Below are 24,665 nucleotides of genomic sequence, written 5' to 3'. Positions count from 1 at the left end.
AATTGAAAGACCCTATTCCTTTCTTACACCGTTCCAATGTGGTTTACCGGATTCCCTGTTCAACCCCAATCTGCAATTCCTTCTATATCAGCGAAACTTCCATCAACTCCTGTAATCCACTTGCATCTAAATTATCAGAACACGCATTAAATCTGAATCATACTTTTAATTTCGACAATCCTTCCATTCTTGCCACTGTCCCCAACCACACCAAACGTCTCATGTCAGAGTCCATTTACATTAATTTGACTGATAATTCCGTCAATCATAAAGTTGATAAAGACTGCATCTCCCTTACATATTGACACATTTTTTACACAATAAAATCCTCATAAGTAGCCCTCCATACAATTACCAGAGCAATCTGGGGTCAGAGCCTAAACACATGGAAATGAACTAACAGTGAAATGCTTTCAGAGACTGGTCAGTCTCATATATAGTCAGCGTATACTGACCAGTCTCTGCAAGCTGTTACAAGATATGCATTTCAAAATTTACCTCTTGACTTCAAACTAACCATCAAGAGATTTGCTGTAATAGACAACCCTGAAACAGCACCGACTTCACCGTCACTGAGGGGTTTTGTGCATTCTGTCCCAGGAGAGTGAATAAAAAATAAAAAAGAATTGCCACCAGTGCAAAAGACCGATATATCCCAGTCATACTGTGTTCACTTGCAGTAGTTGTGCACAAGAGATTTCTTCAGTCTGAGCATTTTTTTAAAGTTGGTGTTATGTTCTTATAATATGATAAATCTGTATTTTAATTCTTTTTATAACTTTATCTGTCTCAAACTATTACTTTATGTTTATTACTATTTTATAATTATGTTTGTTTTTTTGAACTTTTTTTAAACTAGTTTGCTCTTGTATCAAAATATTTTTTTTTTATTATGTTTAAATAAATCTCATCCAAATCAAATTTTTATATTTTAAAAAATGTGTTCAAGAGCTCTAAATAAGAAGTGTGAGAAAAAGTCTCACACGCGGCCATCCATGTAAAAATCGAATTAGCGACCGAGGATTTTATGTTTCACTCTAACGCACACCCCACCAGTTTTGCATGAAGTTCTTCTAATAACCTTTTCTAGAGCTAAGTTGAACAGCATTGGCAAGTATATATTTTGAGTCCACCATTGGGCTATTCTTACACAAGCTTAAGAGCAATGAAAGTAGTAAGCTGATATTAAACATGAACTCCTCCCATTCTTATGTCTAAATTTCTGTATATGTATATATTTTTCATAATAATATTTTAAAACCCAGCATAAATTGAGAATATTATTAATACTATTAAATAAACATGGTGATAAATTGTACAGTTACTCTTATTGACTGTTGCTTTATGTTACATTTCTGTCCCATTAATATGCTCACCCTTCAAATCCACTCCATACAAAGTTGGGAAAAATTAATTTTAACTAATAATTAAAAACTACTACTAACTTTGTTTTGATTCTATTGAACTCACAAGGAAACCATTACTTGTATTTGTCAACATACACCTGATTCTTGTAAGTACATTAAACTTAAAATAAGTTAAAATTGACTGCTAATTTTTTATTTTGCTATGAAAAATTAATTTCTATGACGATTACCACTAATTAATTTTATTAAATATTTCATGGCCTTATTTAATAATACCTAGTAATAGCATTTTTCACTTTATGAAAACTTCTAAGTGAATCTTGAAGTTTGATGAATTTATTTTGTATTGATAGTTTTAAGAAAAAAAAAAAAAGTGTTTTGAAAACTCACCAATTACATTACTTTTTTGGTTCTAGAACTACCAACATTGCATAAAACTTCAAGATTCAATTAAAATTTCACTTTAGATAAGAAACTTTGTTTTTTATGATTTTACAAGTAGTCAGGAGGTTTTGTAATTAAGGTTGAAATTTTCTGAATAACAGTTAACAATTTATTAAGTAAATTAATTTTTTTTTATCCACTTTATGGATACTACATCAACTAGAGACAGACTTCTGTGCCCTTTGGATTGAATCTCAGTAGTGAACTTTACTGGTTCAAATAAATTATTTTATTTAATAAAATAATTTACTTATAGAAAAAAATTGTTGTAATTTACGGCTTTATTTTAAATTGTTTTTTCAAATTAATTTTTCTGAGGTCTGGTATGAGTGGAAATCTGTTTGACTGACAGTATAAAGATCAAAATTCAGCAATTAAACAAAATATTTATCGTTATTTGACAACTAAGGATAAAACCGATTACTTTTCAATTACAAATGGCATTTTATTTTGCATATTATTACCCATATGAATAATAATAAATAAGATTGAATAATAAACTTAAGGTCTTCTTAAAAACTTATGGTTGTGATTACAATTTATTTTGTGGTTTGTTAGGACTATGTGGTTTCTATTGTGTATAATGGAGCTTTTATTTATTTATTGACTGGTTTTTCTATTAATAATTGAAATGAAATTAATTGATTGTATATGTGCATTGTGTAAGTCCAATTGTAGATGTGCTGTTTTTAACAAAAAAAAAAAAAAACAGTAAATTATAAAAGATGAAGAGGAGGACACAGTATCCCCAAAGTATCCTAGAAGAAAAAAAAAGTAATAAGTGGATTAAGGACCAATGTGTTTTTAGTTAATAATTTTTGACCTTAAGGCAATATTATATTTTTTAAATTTATAGAAAATGTTGGTTATAGAATGGAACAAATTAATTCAAATATTTTCAAGTTATTTAGTAAATTATTTATTTTATTTAATTATAACAATTCTTTTTTATTTATAGATTTTGGCGGAAAGGGAAATCAAACATGAACCTGATTTAAATATTGAAATGTGTTCTTGCTCTAACATAGTATGTAATACTACTGTCCTGGAACCAAAAAGCTCTTTAGATGTTGAACAGGTATGATATATGTTCTTGCAGTAATTTATTTTATTTCCTCAGATTTTCTGTGTCATTTTATTTTAACGGAAGTTAAGAAACAAAAATACAAACTTAAAATTTTAAGGGATAATTTGTTTGGCATTTGAAGGACAGGACAGTTAGATTTGGATCATTTATTCAGGAATTAGATGTAGACTGCTGCTTACAATGCCAGGGGCCTGCTCCATGTTTTACTGCAGGAACCCTTCAGAGTAAGCTGAAATAAAAGTTAATAGTGAGGAAAAAAGGTCTGTAATTGAAGCATTTGGCTTATGGGGTTATTATACTTATTTACTTTCTATAGCCAATTCTTAATCCCTGGAGGGGCAGTCTATGTTAATATGGTTAGTTAATACATACAAAATCAATACATATTGGGTAGGTCCCCTACCTATTGAATCTTATCTTTCTGACCTCTTCAAGAGTTTTGCAGCCGCGGCCATGTCTTGGCGTCTTCTCGTCTATTCCCACAGGGCACCTAGACCTGGAAAATATCTAGAAAAGTCAGGAAATTTTTTTTCTGGAAAACTAAAAAACTGTTAAAACTAAAGAAATGATGTGAATTATTACGTTAGGGTTTATTAATTAAATTAATATTTTATTACATCAATAATTAACAAACCTTAAAAAAATGTTTCTGAGTCATTATAAAAATTTGTGCCTCTACATAAAAAAATAAACTACATAGACAAATAAGAATTCAATTTTATATAACAATCATTTTTCATCATATTTCAAACATCCTTGACCAGCTGGGAATACTCATATGCCTTTTATGATAATGAACTATGTTTACTCATTTTATAGAAAACAAGGATTTTTAATGGAAATTGAGTTTACTCAGACTCAACAATGGTAGAGAGAGGGAGAAGAAGCGATGTTATGAACTCATTCTATAAAATAAACTCTCTGAGCTCAAGCTCAGCTACTTATGAAATTATCTTAAATTTTATTTTTCTTAACAAAATGTCTGTAAGTCATTAACTTTCTGTCCACCAAAGAGAGGAAATACACAACAACCATGTTGCTCGAAGTAAGTTATGAGAAAAGGCCCGAGGAAGAATGGAAAAGGAAAACTCCTGGAGGGTAACTTGGGAGAATTTAAAGGTCACAGATAGGATGGGAGCAATTAAAATCGGGACAATTGTATATAGAAAGTTGGGGTCTAACAGGGGTAAAGGGATACAGCGATACGAGGGTCCATTCAGGGTGATAATTATAAGGGAACACAATATTCTAACAATAGAAAGTATAAGAGAACCCAAAAACTGTCCATATTGAAGAATTAAAACTTCCGGCAATGACAATATAAAAACTGAAGTGTTCCCATACTAGATTAGATTACAGAAAATTTAGTTATTTATTCTATTTATTGTTTGTTTTTTTTGTGTTTTAAGGTTGTTATTGATTTTTGTAAATATTGTATTTTTCATTCTATGTTTTTGATTTTTGTGAATATTTTATTTTTCATTCTAGCTTGTCCATTTACTATATGAATTTTTTAAAAAATTTCATTTTAGGTTTAAATTATGTATTTAGCGTTTATTTAAGGGAACTTGTGAGCTTTTTCAATGATATGTATATAGTTTTTTTTTATTTATTGTAAATAGTTTTTCTTTATTGTTTTTGTTTTCTATGTCATTATAGTGTATAGTATTAGTTTACGAGAATTGTTTGTAAACTGGTGGAGGGGAGTTACGGTATGAGTCAGCTGATCCCTTCAGTCAGCTGACATCGAAATAACAGCTGACTCATACTGGAACTTATATATATTGCCGTGTACGGGGCTTCGGGGGTTCTAAGTCCGACTAGGGGTTCCCTGTAGTACACGTACTGTATTGAAATTTATTCATATTTATATTCTATTCTATGTATTTGTATTATGTATCTCTATTGGTTCCTGATGGGGACCGACTGAAAAAGTATGCGCTATATTTAATTCAAACAAAAGATCCATGGACCTCCTTGCCATGGTATGCTAGATATGAATATCTATAATTAATCATTGGAGTTCCTTTCCAACGGTATCGTGTTCACTAATTTACTATGCTATTATATGTGAGGTGGCATGCAAGGATTATTAATTATAAAGTAAATTCTTTGTTACATATTTTATATTTACAATCATATATACATTACCAAGAATAATATTATGAGAGAGCATGGTAGACCTGTTTCCTTATACTTTAATTGTTATATTATGAATTGAGAAGTACCAGTTGGGATCTTTGATATTTATACTGACTCTTAGTTATTAATTCTATTATTGCCATTCAAATGACAACAGGAAAGGTCTTACTTGTTTTAATGCTCTTGTCAACCTTGGTCTGTAGGACCTGAGTGGATCTTGAGCCCTGCGACCGCTGCTGAATCCCTGCGATGGGTGACTTCCTACTCTGGCCTTCAACTGGTCAGCCGCTCTCTCTTCCTCCAGACTCTCCTCTTCCAGGGCTGTCCTCTTCCCATACTCTCTTCAAGTGTCCTTCTCTCCCAGACTGTGTCCAACTCTGTTCCTCCTGCTCCTTTTTGCTTATTTCCTCCCCTCTCCTTCTGACTCCGCCTTCTATTGATTTCTGTTCTTCTGATTGGTTTTTTTATGTTCAGAGGGGGTGAGAAGGTCCAATGACCTTCAGCGAAAGTCGGTCTTTTTCCTACCTTTCATGTTTAAATTAAGGCGGCTTTCTTCTTTATGTATTTTCCCCAAGATTTTTAGAGTGGCCACGTGTGAGATAAGGGCTGTTTATTAGTTTATCTCTGCCTATGCGGTCAACCGTACCCAGAGGTGCCTGCGAACCTCCGTTATCTATACATTACTTTTAATCCTTTGCCGACCGGGTCTCCCAGACTGTGTAGGCCCGGCAGTTTCTTTGGTATACCGACAGAAGAAATTACTTCAAGTTAAAAAATTCCAGCTGGTGCCTCTCATACATATCAATATATTGTCACATGTTATCTGGACCAACAAACCACAAAGAACAGAAACAAAAACAATTAAAAAAAATATATATATATATATAATGTGGTCTGGGTGCGTTCAAATGAAACTCAAATAGTAATGACTATTTTTATTTGAGCCAACATTTCGCCCCATGTTTCAGGGCTAAAAAAGATAAAAAAACTTAACATAAGTAAAAAATAAAATGAAAATAGTCATTAAATAATAAATAAAGTCATTATTATTTGAGTTTCATTTGACCGCACCCTGACCATATTCCATTTATAAATACTCACAGTCAATCAGCAATCTTCCAATAAGCAATTTGTTTATTGCAAAGGAACTAAAATATTCACAACAATTTTCTTACCTATTAAACTTTTTTTTTTTACATACTGTCCAAATACATCTAATATACAATTAATACATTTATTATTAAATACATTTAATATTACATTCCTCACACCTATAAATAGTCTGGCTTTTACATACTCTACACCCTTGCCTTGACCCATCCCTGAAAAATGTCCGATTTTGTCCTTTCTTACTTCATCTAACTCCAAGAAATAAGAAATCAAATGAGAAAACGAGATGCTGCCAGAAGACGCTTCAGACGCACTCGAAGTTCAGAACACTATTCCACCTTTAAGTCTCTCCGAAACCCTACCCAAACATCCTTATGCCGCGCCAAGGAGCAGTACTTTCACAACATCCTATCCCAAGCACCTGATCCTAAATCTAAAAGGAAAATCCTTAAGAACCTCTCCGTTATCATTCCTAAATCCTGTCCATACTACCCAGTTGATCCAGACGAGCTTAATACTTTCTTTGTTGCTCCTCCTCCTTCAGCATCCTCATGCGTATTTTCATCTCTTCACATCCCTGAAATCCCATTTGATCCCAATAACTTTTATTTACTAAATGTTTCTCCAGATGATTTAATCTCAGCAGTTCTCAAGTCCAGAACTAACGATTACGGCCCAGACAATGTTCCTGTAAAGATCATCAAACTTTGTCTCCCTGCCATTCTTCCTGCCTTCCTGCACATTTATAACTTCTCCCTTCAAAATTCCATTTTTCCCAAAGCCTGGAAGAAAGTCCTCGTCCGACCATTGAACAAAGTTCCTTCTCCTTCTTCAGTTTCCGACTTTAGGCCAATATCCATTCTATCCAATTTGGTCAAGCCTCTAGAAAGATTAGTCCACTCCCAAGTTAATAATTTTCTCGAGCAAAAAGCTCTCCTTCATCCTTTCCGATCCAGTTTTCGCTCCCAATATTCCACACAATCCGCTTTATTCAAAATTTCCCAAGACCTCCAATCTGCTATAGACAATTATCAAGTAAGAATTTTAGTTCTTTTTGATTTTTCTAAGGCATTGGACACAGTTAGCCATAAGATCCTCCTTAATAAACTTCAAAACCTTTCCATGTCATAGTGTCCTAAAGTGGTTCCTCTCCTTCCTGTTCCATCGTTCCCAAACAGTCGTCATTCCGAACAAACCTCTTTCCTCTCCCCTGCTTCTGTCACAAGGTGTTCCTCAGGGCTCCTCACTTTCACCAACCCTTTTCTCCATTTATATCAATGATCTTCCTGATTCCATTCACCACGCACAGTACCATCTATACGCAGACGATCTCCAAATCTATCTGTCCTTCCATCCCTCCGAAATGCTTGAGCCCATCCAAAAGATACAAGAAGATATTGACAGCATTAACGCTTGGGCGTCTAACAATGATTTGAAGCTGAATGCCAAAAAAACGAAGGCCATTCTTATTGGTTCCAAGTGCCTCCTTCATACCCTCCCTTACTGTCCTCTACTATTCCTTAACAACCAACCGAGTCACTTCTATCCTACAATAAAAAACCGTGGTGTCCCCTTTGATCAACACCTCTCCTGGAATAATTGTATTTCCAAATTACACGCAAATCCATGACTGTACTCAAACAATTCCTGAAATTCCGTAATTCCATTCCTCAGAACACTCGTCAGCTTCTAGTATCCTCTCTCGTCTTCCCCCACTTCAACTACGGATCCTTGGTGTATGGAGGGCTATCTGCAGGACTAGAGTTGAGACTGAAGAGACTCATGAATTGCTTTGTAAGATTTATCTTTGGGTTCCCTAGGCGCTCTCAAGTCTCCCGCTGGTATTCCGAGTAAAAGTGGCTCTATCCAACCTCCCGAAGACAATACCTCCTTGGTGTTTTTCTATTCCAAGTTCTTAACATCAAAAAACCTACCTATATCCTAGATCTCCTCACTCTCCGTTCATCCATCCACTCATTAAACACCAGCCCCCATCCGAATGATTTATATATGCCCTCCTATAGAACCTCCTTCTTTAGCAAATCCTTCGTCATACGTGCAACCTCCCTCTGGAATTCTCTTCCCATCTCCATTCGCCAGTCCTCATCCATTCTCTCCTTTAAACAACACCTATTCCTTCATTTATTGAATAACCAAACCTCCACATCTTTGTAATCAAATAAATAGGCAGGTATTGATTAACATTATAAACAGTAGTTAAGTCTATATACCAATGTAATTTCATTCTACTATCTGAAAATTTGTAAATGCTCGCCAGATAAAAATCTCACTGTATGAATCATGTATTTATTCTTAAGGGACATATGTCCCAGAATAAAGTATTTTTTTTATTTCATTTCAAGTTTATGGCTGGTCTTTCTCTCTTTGTTATTGATTGATAGACCTGGCTATCTCACCTACCCACTCAAATTACAGCATCTTGCTTTTATTAGCTGTATTATAAATTTTCCAAGCATTCATTACAGCAGTGTCGATCATATTTATAAACAGAGGCCACCATCATTTTTTTTCCATGGATTTTTATTCTGTAGTTTGCAACTGTACGCCTCCCATGAATTTGTTGTATTAACAGATTATATTTCGTTGGTCTACAAGCTCTTGCTCCTTTTTCTATTGTTTTATAGCGTTTTGATTTTTTTATTGACTATTGGCCCAAATTATTACTTGCTACAGTGGCGACAGAGTTATCATTTCACCTAACTAAACAAATTTCATTGATTTCATCAAATGCATAATCATATTTTTTGTATAACAGTTTTCTTTTTCAATCAAATCTAATGTCAAACTGAGAAGAAAATGAGGGAAGGCGAGAAAAATAGGTGGAGGTCATGAACATGCATGGGTCTGTCTTCATTAGAAAAACTTCATAGGAAAATGCCCAATGATGCGTTTATGCAACACTAAAGTAAAAGGATTATTCTAAAACCAATACTTGAATTGAATACAAAAATGTTATCCCAACATTTAAAAACCATTGTTTTAAACAAAAAATCTCAATAATTTAATTGTATCTTTTTTTTTATTTAATTGTTTATTGACATTTACAACTGTATATAAAATACAACAAGCAAATTTGAAGTATGTTCATAATGATATGATACAGCATGTAGAAAAACTACCCATTGGTAGAAATCTAAAAACATTGTACAATATAAGGTCACGAGGCCATCTTCTTTTCAGGCGCCTCGGAGGATTGCCAGGAATGGAAGAAGAAGGAAAGTTAGAAACTAGTTGGTTTGGGTGGTTAGGGAGTTTATAATGGAAGGAATGATATCGGGTTCGGGCTAGATCGTAATTTAGTTGTAGCAACCCTTATTTGGCAGGAATTAACATTTAAATCTTACTATTCATTAGCATTGAAAAAAACAACAACTTTACTATTATCCTTTAATGGATTAAATAAACCCAAAATTTATTTTTAAAATATTTTTAATAATTACAAACCTTAAATAGTAACCTGATGTAAAAATAGACAAATATTTAAATAAAAGAAATTGTTAAATTAATGTTGCATATTACGCATCAGTGGCTGTAAATGGGTTAAATTATTTTAATTTGTAAATTTTTTCCATTATTTTTCTATTTACAGCATTTAACTAAACAAAAAATGATTCAAACATTGAAACTTATTCTTGCTCTACCATTGTAGGTGATGCTGTTGGGAAACCACACAGTTATTTAAATGATGAGCAGGTATTACATAAATGTTCTTGCAGTATTGGTATTTCTTTTTGTAATATTTCCATTTTAATAAAAGTTAAATACCATCTTGTTGCTGGATATAGACTCTTACTATCTGTTTTTTTTTTGTTTTGTTTTTTTAAGTAGGGATTGATATGTGTCGGGATTGTCTGGTCTTAGGCGGTTCTCCAGCCTGATATACACTTTACAGAAGGCCCACGACAAGGTGTATTCATTAATAGGTTAGAAAGGAAGGCCGTGCCAGGCGATGAGCCCTGGTCACTGACTAGGTAGAGGAGTTCTAGGTGAGAGAGTCTGAGGCAGAGTAACAGATCTAGTTGCCGAGATGAAGCGGACAGACTAGAACTGTCATGATAGGAGCCAGCTTACTAGTTGCCGAGATGAAGCGGACGGACCAGTAAGCTGATAAGGCTAGGTGCAGTTCTAGTTGCCGAGATGAAGCGGACGGACTAGAGCCGGGGAGAGATGGGAAATTACACTGGTTGCCGAGATGAAGCGGACGGACCAGTGTAACCGTTAAGGGTTAGGTTACAATCTTAGTTGCTGAGATGAAGCGACGGACTAAGATTGCTGGAGAAAGGGAGAGGAGATAGGCCATCGTCTAAGGTGAGGATTATAAAAACCATCTCTTGTGAGAATAGATTACCAATGAACTTCTCTATCTCAGGTAGAGTGTAAGCCACCAGTGCTATGACTAGACCCGGAGAAGGCTCGATCTGACGGATCAATCCCGGTGGCAATTGAAGGCCTCATGTGATCGGTTATCACTGAGGATTCACTCTTTTAACTCTACTTGAGATAGTTCTGTATAATCTTTTTGCTCAATCTCTTTTTATTTTATAATTAACATTCTTACATATTACATAGTAACATATATACATTTATACAAGAGATCGTATTTTTATAATGATAAACTTATATACAATTATACAGCTTCTTATACGCTTGTAGTGCTGGCCCCTGGCGGGTTATAGCGGCACTTCGTGCTCGCTGACTGTTACATATGAATCTTAACTTGCCTCTAGTCTTAGGTTCAAACAAAAAAATGGAATTTTTAAACGGTAAGTTTTATAAATTTTGAAGGACAGGAAGGGTGGTTGGAAGACTTAAAATTATAATTATAGAAATAATTAGAAAAGTTAGAATAATAATTATAATCTTAAATAATTAGGCTATTAGGCTGAAGGGAATTTGGCTATCCATCAGATTATTTAATCTGCTGTCTAAAAAGTATCTAATTTGTGCATTTCCTATAATATTCATAGTATTCATGTTACCATCTAAACAGTTGGCCCATAAAGTATCTACTATGTCCTCTCTCTAAGAAGGATGGCTTAGGAATGAATGTGACACATGAATCATGGTGTGAGCTGAGTGTTGGCAGTGCTGGGCCACAGCTCTTAGTATTGAGAGATCACAATTTAACTGCGCCTGAGGTTCAGGGTACGATTCGTTCACTGTACTATTGGAGAATCACAGCCTTTCCAAAGGTAATTTTTGGTTTTTGGAAGAATACATTTCCATTCTTATACTGAACTGCTTTTTATTGATAATGGGTATTTGTCTGTTAAGAGATATTTTGAGGAATTGTTACATAAAGTGGGATCCTATTTGCCCCATTTATTGGAGAATAGTTTGTTTAGATGCTGGATAATGCATACTAGAATGCCAAAAGATTGGTCACTGAATTCTTGGAGTACATGGGAACTACATTTTTGAACTTAACTACATAATCTCCCAATGTGAACACATTAGGGAATCTTTATTCTCCTCATTAATTAAATCAGCATCAATGCTATTTCTTTGTAATTTTATTAATGTAATATCTTCCAGGTTTGACAGGGTTAATAGGACAGGTTACCTTGGTTATGCAAGAGAGGGGTATATTCAATATCAGAAGTCATCCTCTTGCAGAAAACTTCACAAGAATGAAGATTTATCAATTTTTAAATACATTTTCATTTCTTTTTTTCTTTATAACCTATTAAAAAACTAATTCTTACAACAGAGTAAAAAAAAAAAATTGTATTTATTTAAATTATGAAGGAAAATCACTGTGTCCAGTTTGTTTTGTTTTTTTCTGCTTTGTGTATAATGTCAGTATTTGAATTCATATAGGTTTGAATTTACATCACTTGTTGTTAAATTTATATGAATTTGTTTTGTATCTAGTGTTTCTAACCAATTGCTATTATTATTTTTGTTTTAGGTCCCAAAGCCTATTGGAGTTGAAGGAAACAGAAACAATCTTGAAACTTTAACTCTCATTGACACATCAGAAAGTGTATGTTTTTGGTGTTAATTGACTTGTTTTATAGAAGTATAAATATTTTTAATTCTTATTAAAATTTATAATATAGGTAAATAATATTTCCTAAAAAAACATTTTTCATTATATCATTCTTTTACTCAAAACCTTGCCTTAACTTTAAATTTATAAACTTCATTTCTGACTTATTAAAAGTATTTCTCGTATTTTGGCATTTTATAAAATTGCTATTAAATTTCACTTCAAGTTCATTATTAGCTATGTGAGAAGGAAAGCTAAACCTATTCTTACATACTTTAATATAGAAGATTTTACACTATGCTTTAAATAATTTAATACATAATGATAATATTTCAAACTTCATATTTGGGTACATCTCCATAAATAATGATAAAATTTCTCCCTTCTTTCATATCATTAAAAGCAGTTTTGAACCAAGTCATTCTGGTTCAACTTAAATTTTATTTTATATTTTAATATCCTTTTTTTTAAAGTAAATAGTTGTTTTTAATGTATAGATGATTTTAGTTATGTTTTTATTTTTATGTTTCAATGTTAAATATTGTTCATTTGTTTTTAATTAATGAAAATTGTGAATTAGAAATTAATGAAAATTGTGAATTAGAAATTAATGAAAATTGTGAATTAGAAATTAATGAAAATTGTGAATTAAAAATTAAAGAAAATTGTTTATTAGAAATAAATGAGAAATCAAAACAAAATGTAGGAGACCAAAGTGAATCAAATCAAATGGGTTTAAAAGAAAGCTGTCTAACAGAAACTATTTTAATACATGAAATGTCTGAATTATCCAAAAAAGTGATTAAATGCACTGTGGAAGAAATTTTTTTTTAAATATCTTTATTAAAATTTACAACTGTATATTATATAATACAATCAGTAAATTTGATTTTAGTTAAAATAGAGTGTTACAGACATCTAGAGAAACTACCCATTGGTATCACTATAATGGAAGAAAATGAACCAAAAAATCTATTAGTGGACTTAAAATCAAAACATAAATGTGATATAGAGCCTTGAAATCAATGGGATAATAATGTTTGATTTTATAGAGAAATAATCCGAGAAACATTAATAAATAAAGGAACTATTCATAAAATAAAATTTAAAGATTGTACACAAAATGATGATTATAAGTGTATGCCAGAATTAATTACTCCAATTAAATCTTACATCACAGAGGAAGTAAAAAATAAATTCATTAGGCTTTTCAGTTTCAGTAAAACATTTATAAGAATTGACCCATAATATTTAAATTTAAATTTGACCCAGAAAATAATTTTACTTGAAAATAAATTTTGTAAGATTGAAAATAGGATATTTGATAAGGCTTTTAAGGTACCCTTAAATATTAAATTAATGTGGTATGGCACCTGGTTGGTGGTAACCAGATGGTGTTACATTGTTCTTGCGTTCCACAGCCGAGAATGCTATCATAGGATTGTATCATTAACTACGTTAACAGTATTTTTTTAACAATCTTTTGAAAATTCATACATTTCATAGTTTCTAATAAGGTTAATAATAAGCATCTGTTCATTAACCCACAAGAATCTGCCTGACCTTGGGTAGTATAAAGTTTTGTTTTGTTATTATAACTTGAATTTCTTTTACTCGTATTAATTCAGATTTAGTTTTGGTCTACCTGTATTATGTTTGGTCAAAGGAAGGTGCTTGTCCTAGAGAGTCCTAAATAATTCATTATTTCATTTGCCAAAATTATTCTCAGAATATTTCCGAAACAAGTTCTTAATAAAATAAAAGATAAATAAAATAATCTATTATTATGAAAATATATTTTTCTCTCTTTAAAATGTTGTATGTCTTTTTAATTATCTAAAAGGTTCTAAGTAAAAACTATTAAAATTCTTTTATATTCACTTAAAATAAATTTTGAATATTACAATATATATTTGGTTTTTGGTTTGAGACTGACAGATAGACTGACTCCTGTTGGTCGGAGATACTTAAATTCTTCCCCCTAGGAAGAAACACCAAAATACTATCAAGCTCCAGGAACCTGGAATAAGAGCAGAATACTCAAACCTATTGGATTCAAAACTACAGGACACCAGCATGGATGGAAGTGTAGATAAAATATAGTCAGAAATAAAGAAAGCCATACTGGAGGCTGCTACTTCTATTTGCGGGATTACCTGCACCTAAAAGATCCAAGTGGTGGAATGATAGGGTGAAGGAATCAGTGGCGAGAAAGAAGGTAGCATGGAAGGAGTACCATAGGCACAAGACTCCATCCAATTGGAAACCTTATGTAAGAAGGAGAAATGAATTCAAGCTAGTAGTGAGGGTGGCAAAAAGAAAGAGCTGGGAGGAATTCGGTCGAAATCTGCAAAGTAACTACTATGAAAACACCAAAGTTTTCTGGAAAAAGATTAAGGGAATGAAAGGAAAGATGGGCAAACCAATACGAAATGTAAAGGGCAGATTGATTACCGGGGACCAGGGTATTTTAGAAAGGTGGAGACACTACTACAGGGAGGTTTTTTCTGGAGATGTCGAGGAGTGAATGGTTAAAGAAAGTATATGGGGAGAATATGATGTAATATGGGAGGAAGAGGTGGAAGAGGCAGTGGAGAGATTAAGACTAGGGAAAACAGCAGGAAGAGATGGCATCGTTTCTGACTTCATCAAATATGGTGGAACAGAATTATTGAAAGCATTGCAGTGCCATTTTCAGAAGTTACTTACCGAAAAATGTATTCCTAAGGAATGGGAGTACAGCATAATTGTCCAGATTCACAAAAAAGGCAATGCTAACGAATGTGAGAACTGTAGACTCCTCTGTATATCCCAGGTTGTGTACAAGCTCTATACCTCAATATTAGAAAAGAAGCTGACAGAGCTAGTGTGGAAAGATTTAGAAGAGGAACAGGCTGCTTTCAGGCCTCAACGCCAGACCCAGAATCATATATTTTCTCTCAGAACAATTATTGATAAATCGTGGGAACGAGGAAAGAGTATCTTCTTAGTTTTTATAAATCTAAAGGCTGCCTTTGATTCGGTTCCTAGACAAGAACTGTGGAATGCTCTTTCTGAAAAAAAACATCCTGCAAGGACCGATGGAAGCTATAAAGTCGACCTACCCCGATTCCAAGGGAATAGTAAGGATTAATGGAAGAGATTCCGATACCTTTGCAATTGAGAAAGGAGTAAAGCAAGGAGATAGTTTGAGCCCCCTCTTTTTCATCATTTATAAGGATGAAATCCTGAAAATGTGCAAATGGACAGCCCGCACTTCTATTGGCAAATGGAACATGAGTACAATACTGGCTCAGGTAATGATATTTACGGATGACATTGTTCTTATAGCAGACAATAAAAAGAACCTACAACAAGCTGTAACTGAATGGGAAGCTGAGCTGGAAAGAAAGGGAATGACCATCGATGTCAGGAAAAGCAAAATAATGCATATAGGCCGGGAACAGGAAAACATTAAAATACTTTGCAAAGGTGAACCAATAGAAATAGTGGACGAGTACACTTACTTAGGAACAGTGATCAGCAGGAACGGAAAGGTAGACCAATAGATATCCAATAGATATCCAATAGGATAAAGAAGGCAAATGCAATATATTACCACCTCTGCTACACAGTTATAGGGAAAAGAGAGGTAGAGAAGAATGTTAAAGTACATATCTTCAAGGCTATATACCTACCTACCCTCCTTTACGGAAGTGAAAGCTGGGGACCACTGGATAAGCACCTAAGCAGAATCACTGCTATGGAAATGAGGTACCTACGGAGAGTGGTGTAACTAGGAGAGATTGCATATGAAATGAGAGGACAAGACAGGATGTTGGAACTGTCTCCATAAAGGATACCATTGAAAAGAGACAACTCAGATGGTTTGGACATCTCTGTCGGATGAGTGAAGACAGGGATCCAACAAAATATTTTTAGGCCAGACCAACAGGAAAACGCCCAAAAGGGAGACCCAGAATGCACTGGAAGGACTACATCCCCAGAGTGAGAGAGAAAAGAGGGACAACTGGGATGCCATGAGGGTGCTGGCTTGGATGGAGGCACCTCCACTCTGAAAGGCACAAAGGAGGAAGAGAAAGAAGAAGTTGGATACTGATTGTATTCATCACTTATAATAAATTAGATCAATTTAGATAGATTGGAGCTAGGGTGACACTATTAGATCAGATTACAATAAATCTGTGACATAGAGATCTGCAGTAGATGCTATATTGCATGTACAGTTACCCACCATAAATATCCCTTAATTTCCTGGGGTTGTTGCTGGTTTGCAGGATTTTAAGGAGACTTTCTAGTCCTTCATACATTATAGGGATAACTTGGATGAAATTTTAAAAAAACAACTGCTTACCTTAAATCAGCATTAAAGGGATCTGCATAGCAAAATATCTCTTTAATATCAATATCTTCAGCATGTAATAAGTAATCGTGGGAATCACTCACAAAAATGTCATTGGTGAAGTGTAGCATTTCTAATTTGGAAATTTCTTGGTGGTGAAAGAGTGCCTCAGTGCTTCTCAAGCTTGGATTGAATGATCTTCCGGGTTTTATTTTAAGTACTATGGGACTTAGTGTAAAGTTATTGAATAATGAAACCAGAGACAAGTTAGAGATGGAATATGATTCAAGACCTGAACTTACGACTTAAAAGGAGTTCATAAATTTTACCTAGTAGCAGGTGGTCAAGTTAAAAAATATATTATAAAATGGTAACTCATAAGTAAATTGTTTAGAATTCTGTTCCCAAAGAATCTCTAAAATTAAAAAAATAAAATAAAAGAAACTAAATAAACAATTACTTAAAAGTTGTTTCCTAATATTGTTAAAGACCGTTTTAGTTCAGTTGGTTGAGTATAGTTGAACTATGTTAATGTTTCATAAATAACTAAAGTGACACTGCGAGCATCAAATGTGTTTTGAACTTATATTATAAACATTTATTGTTTATAAACTGATGGTGACTATTTTAATCCATACTTTTTTTAATATATATTTCCTAAAAGCATGTTTTATTAAAGACATGAAGGACTGTGGATATGACATGGCAAAATATTTATGTGAATTTCTCATTCTTCTTTTTTCCAGAAAATGTTGGAAACAGTTTGAGATTGTTAGTATTATCATGATCTGTTTTATCAGGACAGTATTTTATGCCCTGAGAATATTTTCTTGGCACTCAGGCTCCCAAATACGCCTTTTATTCTCCCCTCGTTACTGATGTTAGTTATGCTGTTTATTCGGCTATCTTCACATCATAATGTGATTTAGTTGTACAGTTTTGGGTTTCTAATGAATGCATTAATTTTAAAGGATGGAAATTTATCCATAGTTCACTTACCTCCACCCTTTCTAATGTCCCCAATGTTTTCTAGCTAACTTCTGTAAAGTTATAAAATCCCTTAGTTGTATGCACTTCCCCTGTCTAAGTCTAATTTTTTTAACTATCACTACTAATCCAGTTGCAATAATTGTATTAGCCTTCTTTCTTCTATTGCAATATTCCAGTTTGTTTACATCTACATATGTTTATTTATTATAATGTTATTATTATGTTTATTATTATTTTTAAAATAAATAAAGGCTAGTATCATTTTACTATGTATACAACAGATTATATGATTTTCTTTGTAAATTGATGCTTTTCTATTTTTACTATATTTTATGAACTTGTCAATTTAGTATATTTAGTTGTTTTTATTTTTACAGTATTTAATGGTCTTGTCGAAGTGGTTGTGTTAAATGTTAAATGGTTCTAACTCAAATTAAAAACGTGAGATACTCTGTCCCAGAGCGCCTCAACAATGTGTGTTAATTAGGTTGCTGGTTAGAAGATGGATGTACAGGATGAGTCTTACAGGTATGAGCCGTAAGTCCTCAAAGGACGGAAGCTTCACCCTGCAGGATTCGAGACTGCAGTCACAATGGGGAATATAAGTCCTACGGGTATGAGCCGTAGGTCCTCATGAAAGGAGAGAAGGTATAGGAAGGAGGAGAGATCCAGATGAGGCAGAGTGAAATAAAAGATAAATATACATTTCCAAAATAGAACTACATATATTATTACTCACTGACTTAATAATACATTTAAAAATATTACAATGTATAACATGGTCAGTAATTTATACAATCAAAGTATTTACAAGAAATATACATTTCAGTTTATAATGTTTGCCTGACAAGTGTAGTATATCTTGTATTAGCTGGTAGGTTGTATCATGCCGGCCCATAGCATTTTTTGGTGGCTCTAGTAGTTACAGTATTGAGCAGCAGGTAGCAGTGTCACTTCAAACTTAATAAAAACTCTCTTATGAAAAACCTTGCTATTTTTTATGATCCTCCATACTAAACTCTAAATAACCTATCAACTTTATTTTATTTAGTATTAGCTGCTATTTGAAGAACTTATTGGCTGTTAGGCATGCAGTTAATGCAGTTTTTTTTTATGGTTTAGTTCATAAAATTATGTTATAGTATCTATGCATGGTTATAAATGTGATTAATTAAAATATATTTGATTTTTTTTTTCAGATTCAATCTGATAAATCTATATTGCAAAATAATGAAAATACAGATAACAGTTTGAGGAATACCATACCTGAAAATGAGATTGAACCTTCTATTTATGAAGAACCTGTTGAATCTCTTACTCTTCTATATCATCAAATTAATGGTTTGCGTAACATTAGAATTGATTTAAATGAAGAAGGTTACATTGAATTTTGTGCAAAAGTTGTGAACATGAAATCAAATCATAGCTTACTGATAAGTGAAATAGAAAAAGGCAACTTAATTAAATTTGAACAATTAGTCATTTGGGGAAGAAATCTAAAGAGGAAAGTGGAAGATCTGATAAAAGAGGCTAAACCTCATGGATGTATTGTAGATGAAGCTCAGAAATTTGTATTTAAAATGATGCATACTGAAATTAAATATCGACAACGGTTAGCTGTCAGCAATGAAACATATATTTTTGATGATACTAATCATTATAAATTTCATTGTATGGCTTGTGATAGAAGGTAATAAAAATCATTTTTTTAAAAAGTCCTGTTCAAAATGTGCAACAATTTTTGTAATAATGACTTTTGTTTCTGCTTTTAGGGATGATAATTTAACATGGTTGGTAGCTCACCTATGTAGAGATACTGCAGAAATGATCTATATGTGTTGTTTTTGTGGATTTCTATTCTTTAACAATGCATGCTCATTAATTTACCATGTTATTTTCGATTTATTGGAAGAACCAAAGAAAGAATACTGTGTTGAATGTGAAGAATTTTTTCCATCTGTGGCTAATCATTTGATGGATATTGAAGGTTCATGGAAAGTCCGTTGCAATATTTGTGATTTTATTTCATTATCCCGATGCTCATTTTTAATACATCAAAGATATCACAAAATGGAAAAACATCATGTTTGTCCAGAATGTGGTGCTTATTTTGTGTTTTTTAAGGCATTAGAAGATCACATAACTGATGTGTGTTACTTTAATGCAAAGAAAATTAGACACATTTGTCCTATATGTGCTGTTATATTCAAGGACCAACAATCTTTATGCCGACATTTATTCAGCATTCATCATCAAAGATGGATAAAGTGCATACAATGCCATATGTTATTAATTAGTAGAATGCAATATATTTCACACCGTGCACAAAATCATCCTGAATCACCTTGTACTTACCAGATATGTCATACTTGTACTTTGTGTCCGGGACGTGAGTTTAAAAGCTCTGCTGCTCAATTTCACATGAAAGACCATGCAAATGATGTAATAAATGTGATTATTTTGTATATTTGTGATTGTAATTATTATACTATTCATAAATATAATTTTATTGAGCATAAAGCTCAAAATTGTGAGGCTACATCTACCTTTGGAAAATGGGATAATGATCATGAAATGAAAATATGTGGTAGTTGTAATGATGCAAAGTTTGTCAATCTTTCAAAACCTTTTGTCTGTGAAAGCTGTGAAGTACTAAATAATCCAGAACAAGGAATTAGTTCTCTGACTTATGAATGTAAAGTTTGTAAATATTTTCTTATTTATAATTGGGAAGCTGTTATAGAACATTTCTTCTGCTCTCATCCTAATATCCCTGTACATAAATTCCCTAGCTGTGTGAAAAGTACTTATATTTCTGGATCAAATGGTGACTGGATTTCTAGATGTTCTGATGAAATCAATTCTTCCCACAACTTGAGTAATAATGAAATGCCATGCTTTTCTTCACTTCCACACAATCCATGTGTTGGATTTGGTGAAAACCCTCAAAAAATGTTTTTAAAAATACACAGAATTAATAATACTTCTATTAATGTAATAAATCACAATGTTTCGAAAGCTCAGCCTTTTGGAAAAAAACAAACGACTAAGAAGAAATGTAAAACAGATAATATACCAATTTATAATATTAATAGCCTTTCTCATTTTATGGCTTTGAATTCTGAAGCACCAAGTAATAACCATATAAAAAAGCAGTTTAAAAAAAATAATTCTGTACTGAATCTCAATAACATTCCGTCACTGCCATCAAGCATTAATGATGTATCAGTCAGAAGACTAGAACAGTCTGTTTCAATTTTAGACAGTACTCTTCCTGAAGGAGGTAATACTATGTTGGAAGCTAATAATTTATATGCTAGACAAGATAGAATAGCAGTTGATATAAAACAAGAAATTAACACAATGCAATGTGTTTCTACATCTGAAGTAGAAAAAAATGAACTAAAGTCTTCATCTGTAAATGTTTTTTGTGGTAAGAATAGTATTATAGAAGAAACTATTTCACCTAATCAATCAGGTGTTAAATGTGCTGATCATACGGTTTATTCTCTGGTCAAAACACATGAATCCTCTGGTAAAACTGCTTTTGAGGATAATGTTATTTATGTTAAAAAATCATTTGACCCTAACCTTTTCGACAAAGCAAATAATCTCTTGGAACAACATTTATCTAGTATTTCATCTGAAGATTCAGTTAAAACTAATGTTGATATAAATGTAATAAAAAAGAAAACCTTGGAATGTAAGAAGTGCCAATACAAGTGTAATGAAGCTATAGATTTAGTGAAACATTTCATTGATGCTCATTACATACAAAACACTTATCAATGTATGGAATGTGGAGATTGTTTTACTAATTTGAAAAAAAAGATAAACCATTTAAGATCAACTCATAAAATTGATACTAAGAGTTATTTAGAACCTGATTTTAACAGGCTTGATACTTGCAGGTCCAAATTTAGGTGCCCTGTTTGTTTGAGAGGATTTTTAAATGATCATGATAAAAACCTTCATATGAGGTGCCATGGTATGGCATACCTTCAGTCAATAAGATCAAATACAAAAGAAATGTAATTAATTGTCCTATGATGTCTAATTATGTATATGTAATATAATTTTAATTTCCTTGTTTTCTTTCTGTACTACAGAAATAATGTATGTATGTGTACAAATACACATCTTAAATAGACACTCACATATATAAATGATTATGTTTAACTTTTAAGAACTGATTTTATATACTAAAATTCTGTATGTTGTTTTATTTATCATTTTTATTAATGTATTGGTAATTATATTATGGTTGTAATGTATGATGTAGTGATTTTTGTGAACAAAAAATCGTTATCATAAATGTGTACTGACTTCTGTTAAAATTGTAATAGTGTCTCATGCAATGATTAATTAATGGAATATATATGGAGATAAGAGATTTGTGATGGCTCCTGACTATTAAATTGATCTTTTCTTCAATGATACACCTTTCAGCAAAAGGTCCTTGACTGAGGAAAGAGAAGGATGGGTCTAAATGGATAGAATTATCTATTTTATTGCTCCGCAGCTAATCTTACTTCCATGAAGCGAGGTGTTTCTTTTTGTTTCCTTGCTATTAGAATGGCTTAAGTAAAATTTTTCAATGCCATAATTTAAATTCTGATTTTCTTTAATTTAGTGAGTCAACATGAGCTTTTTACTTTGAATTATAAATTTCTCTCCTGGCTGTTCAGAGGTTTCATAAAGTCTTTCTGTTTATGATATCCCCATGTTCCAACAATTTTCTTGAAACCTTTTTATAGTTTTATTTTCTTTTATCATGGAAACTTGGGACTGAAAATTGTCTTTGTTATTTGATTTTTCTAAACAAAACGTTAATCCTTCAGTGTATTGATAATTTTTCTTAAATTGTATTTTTTTTGTTTAATCAAATCTACACTTTAAATGTATATTTATGCTAACTAAAGCAACTATTCATTGCCAGCAAAGCACCACATATTATGTTTTCAATGAAAAACAAATATATATATTATATAATATATATAATGAATTATTGGCCTTCAATAGGCCAAATCTATAATTTATGAGTAATTGAAATAAATGGAGGAATATTCATTACAAAAAAAAAAAAACTAGAAACTGAGTACCTGTTGTAAAACTTCAGCATACATGTTGTGTATATAAACGTTTATATTATGAATCATGTGAAATGTTGACGTTATTTTTTCTCATGAACATTTCTGGAATCATTCAGTTTTAAGAGGAGAAGGCGGTCGGCAGAGAAAAAACACAAATGAACAAACAAATTATCTATTTGTGCAGACGTTTTGACCTAATTTTCAGGTCTTCATCAGGGAGTTATAGGCAGAGATTCCTGCTAAACTCCGCCTATAACTCCCTGATGAAGACCTGAAAATTATGTTGAAACGTCGGCACAAATAGATAATTCGTTCGTTTATTTGTGTTTTTTTCTGCTGACCATACCCCCGGACCATTTTCTCCTCTTAAATATCTACGGTCAACTATCTTCACATCATTAAGTTAAAGTATGATTTTTTATATGTTAAAATAATTCAAATAAGTCAAAATATTCTGGAATAAGGTATATTTATAATTTTTAAAGAATTTTGTAATTTTAAATATACCAAAGTTTTGTATGCTATTTGAAAGATAGAATTCTGTTGCAGAATATGTTTATAATGATTTATACAAAGACTACTTAGTATAGTATTATTTTTTTATTGTTAGTAAATTATTAATGTTAAAATCTGATTCAAAATATGCATTTTGGCATCATAAGTTACCTATTTGTATTATCTATTTATATTACTTTATTTTTTATATAAAATATATGGAATTTATTTTGATGGTCAATATATTAAGAACCATTATTAACTTTTGCTCCATTTATTGATTAAATGTATTTCATGAATTATAGTACTTGCCTTTTTTATCTCTCTCTGTATATATGCAATCTTATGATTATTTCTTTTCTCCTGACTAAATTCTAATATTTAAAATTCCACAATTTTTTTTTAATATAAATTCTTTAGAATTTTTTGGCAGAATTTATGCTTAGGTTTGTTTCAGATTAAAATATGTTCCTACTGAGTTTTATGTAACTAATGCAGTGGTTCCCAACACGTGGAAGTCGGTAGACAACAAAGCCTGACATTGTACTACGTGCGGTACACTCTCAGTCCTGACTTGATGCAAAGGATGTCTGCTAAGGAAAATGGGAATTCAGATGCACGTTTATAGCTTCTTTATCAGTTAAAACGATGCTCCAACATCAAGAAAAGTAACAGATATGATAGTGCTAACAATTAGTCCTTACAAAATATGTGCTGCTCTCTCACTGGCCATCCTCAAGCCTACACCAAGACTCTCACAGCCCACCTTTTTGGTTTTCGCGGGTCACTGGTTGGGAACTAATGAGCTAATGCTTTATTTATTAATGTTAGTCTATGATGCAAAGTTTCCCATAGTTGGTCATTTTATTTTTAAAAATCCAGGTTTATTTTATTTTATTTTTTTTTCTGCAGTTTAGTTCTTTTAACATAGTTTGTACTGCTCTTTTATCAAATAGGGGAGCATTAACGTTATATGTGAAAATGGCTAAAAATATTATTATTCATGTAAAGGATTAAACTGGCCCGCTCATGAAGCCAAAAATCCTTGAACTAAACATCTTCCAATAGCAATTAAGTCAGGTCATTGAGGCTGCTCATTATTGCATAATTGTTTATAAGATGTAAACTAATATATATATTAAATATGAACTTTTTCTCTTTCTAAAATATTTTTAAATTTATTAAATAAATGTTTTTTTTTGTACAAATGTGGCTTCTTTTTTTTTTTATGACACCCCAATTTTTATTTTCTCAAAACTGTACTGGCCCATGGGCTTAAATTTTCCCTGCATTCTGCCAGTGCATAAACTTGTAATGTAAAAAAATGTTGTTACCTTTATTTAGTAACTATTGTTCAAGGTCCTACACTCAGAATGAATTTCCTGAAGCTGTGTTCTGATAATTAAACAATGCAACAAAAATAAAAAGAAAAGGTTTTAAGGTTTAAAGACAACAATATTGGGTTGTCTCAGATATTGGTACAACTTATAATTGGTCCTGTAGGACTTTTTTCTTATTCTTTTATAGTAAACGTTTTTATTCTTTCATTAAAAATATTATTTAAAACATATATTCAGGAAAA

General features: G+C 32.2%; 1 protein-coding gene across 2 annotated transcripts in view; it reads left to right on the top strand.

The window, feature by feature from the left end:
- The window catches only part of LOC106688892 (uncharacterized), a gene marked incomplete at its 5' end in the record, with an annotated part of 41,051 nt that extends 16,760 nt beyond the window's left edge, over positions 1 to 24,291 (top strand). For both annotated transcript variants that reach the window (XM_014433592.2, XM_014433591.2), the window contains 4 exon segments: positions 2,770 to 2,889; positions 12,083 to 12,157; positions 18,695 to 19,185; positions 19,268 to 24,291. In XM_014433592.2, coding sequence (XP_014289078.1) covers positions 2,770 to 2,889; positions 12,083 to 12,157; positions 18,695 to 19,185; positions 19,268 to 21,530 — 2,949 coding nt within the window.
- Between the last annotated feature and the right edge of the window lie 374 nt (positions 24,292 to 24,665).

Source organism: Halyomorpha halys, unplaced genomic scaffold (assembly GCF_000696795.3).
Source record: "Halyomorpha halys isolate HHAL.00 unplaced genomic scaffold, Hhal_1.1 Scaffold1230.1, whole genome shotgun sequence".
In the NCBI taxonomy this organism is placed as follows: Eukaryota; Metazoa; Arthropoda; class Insecta; order Hemiptera; family Pentatomidae; genus Halyomorpha; species Halyomorpha halys.
The sequence above is the reverse complement of the archived record's forward strand: the minus strand, read 5'-3'. Positions and strand labels throughout refer to the sequence as shown.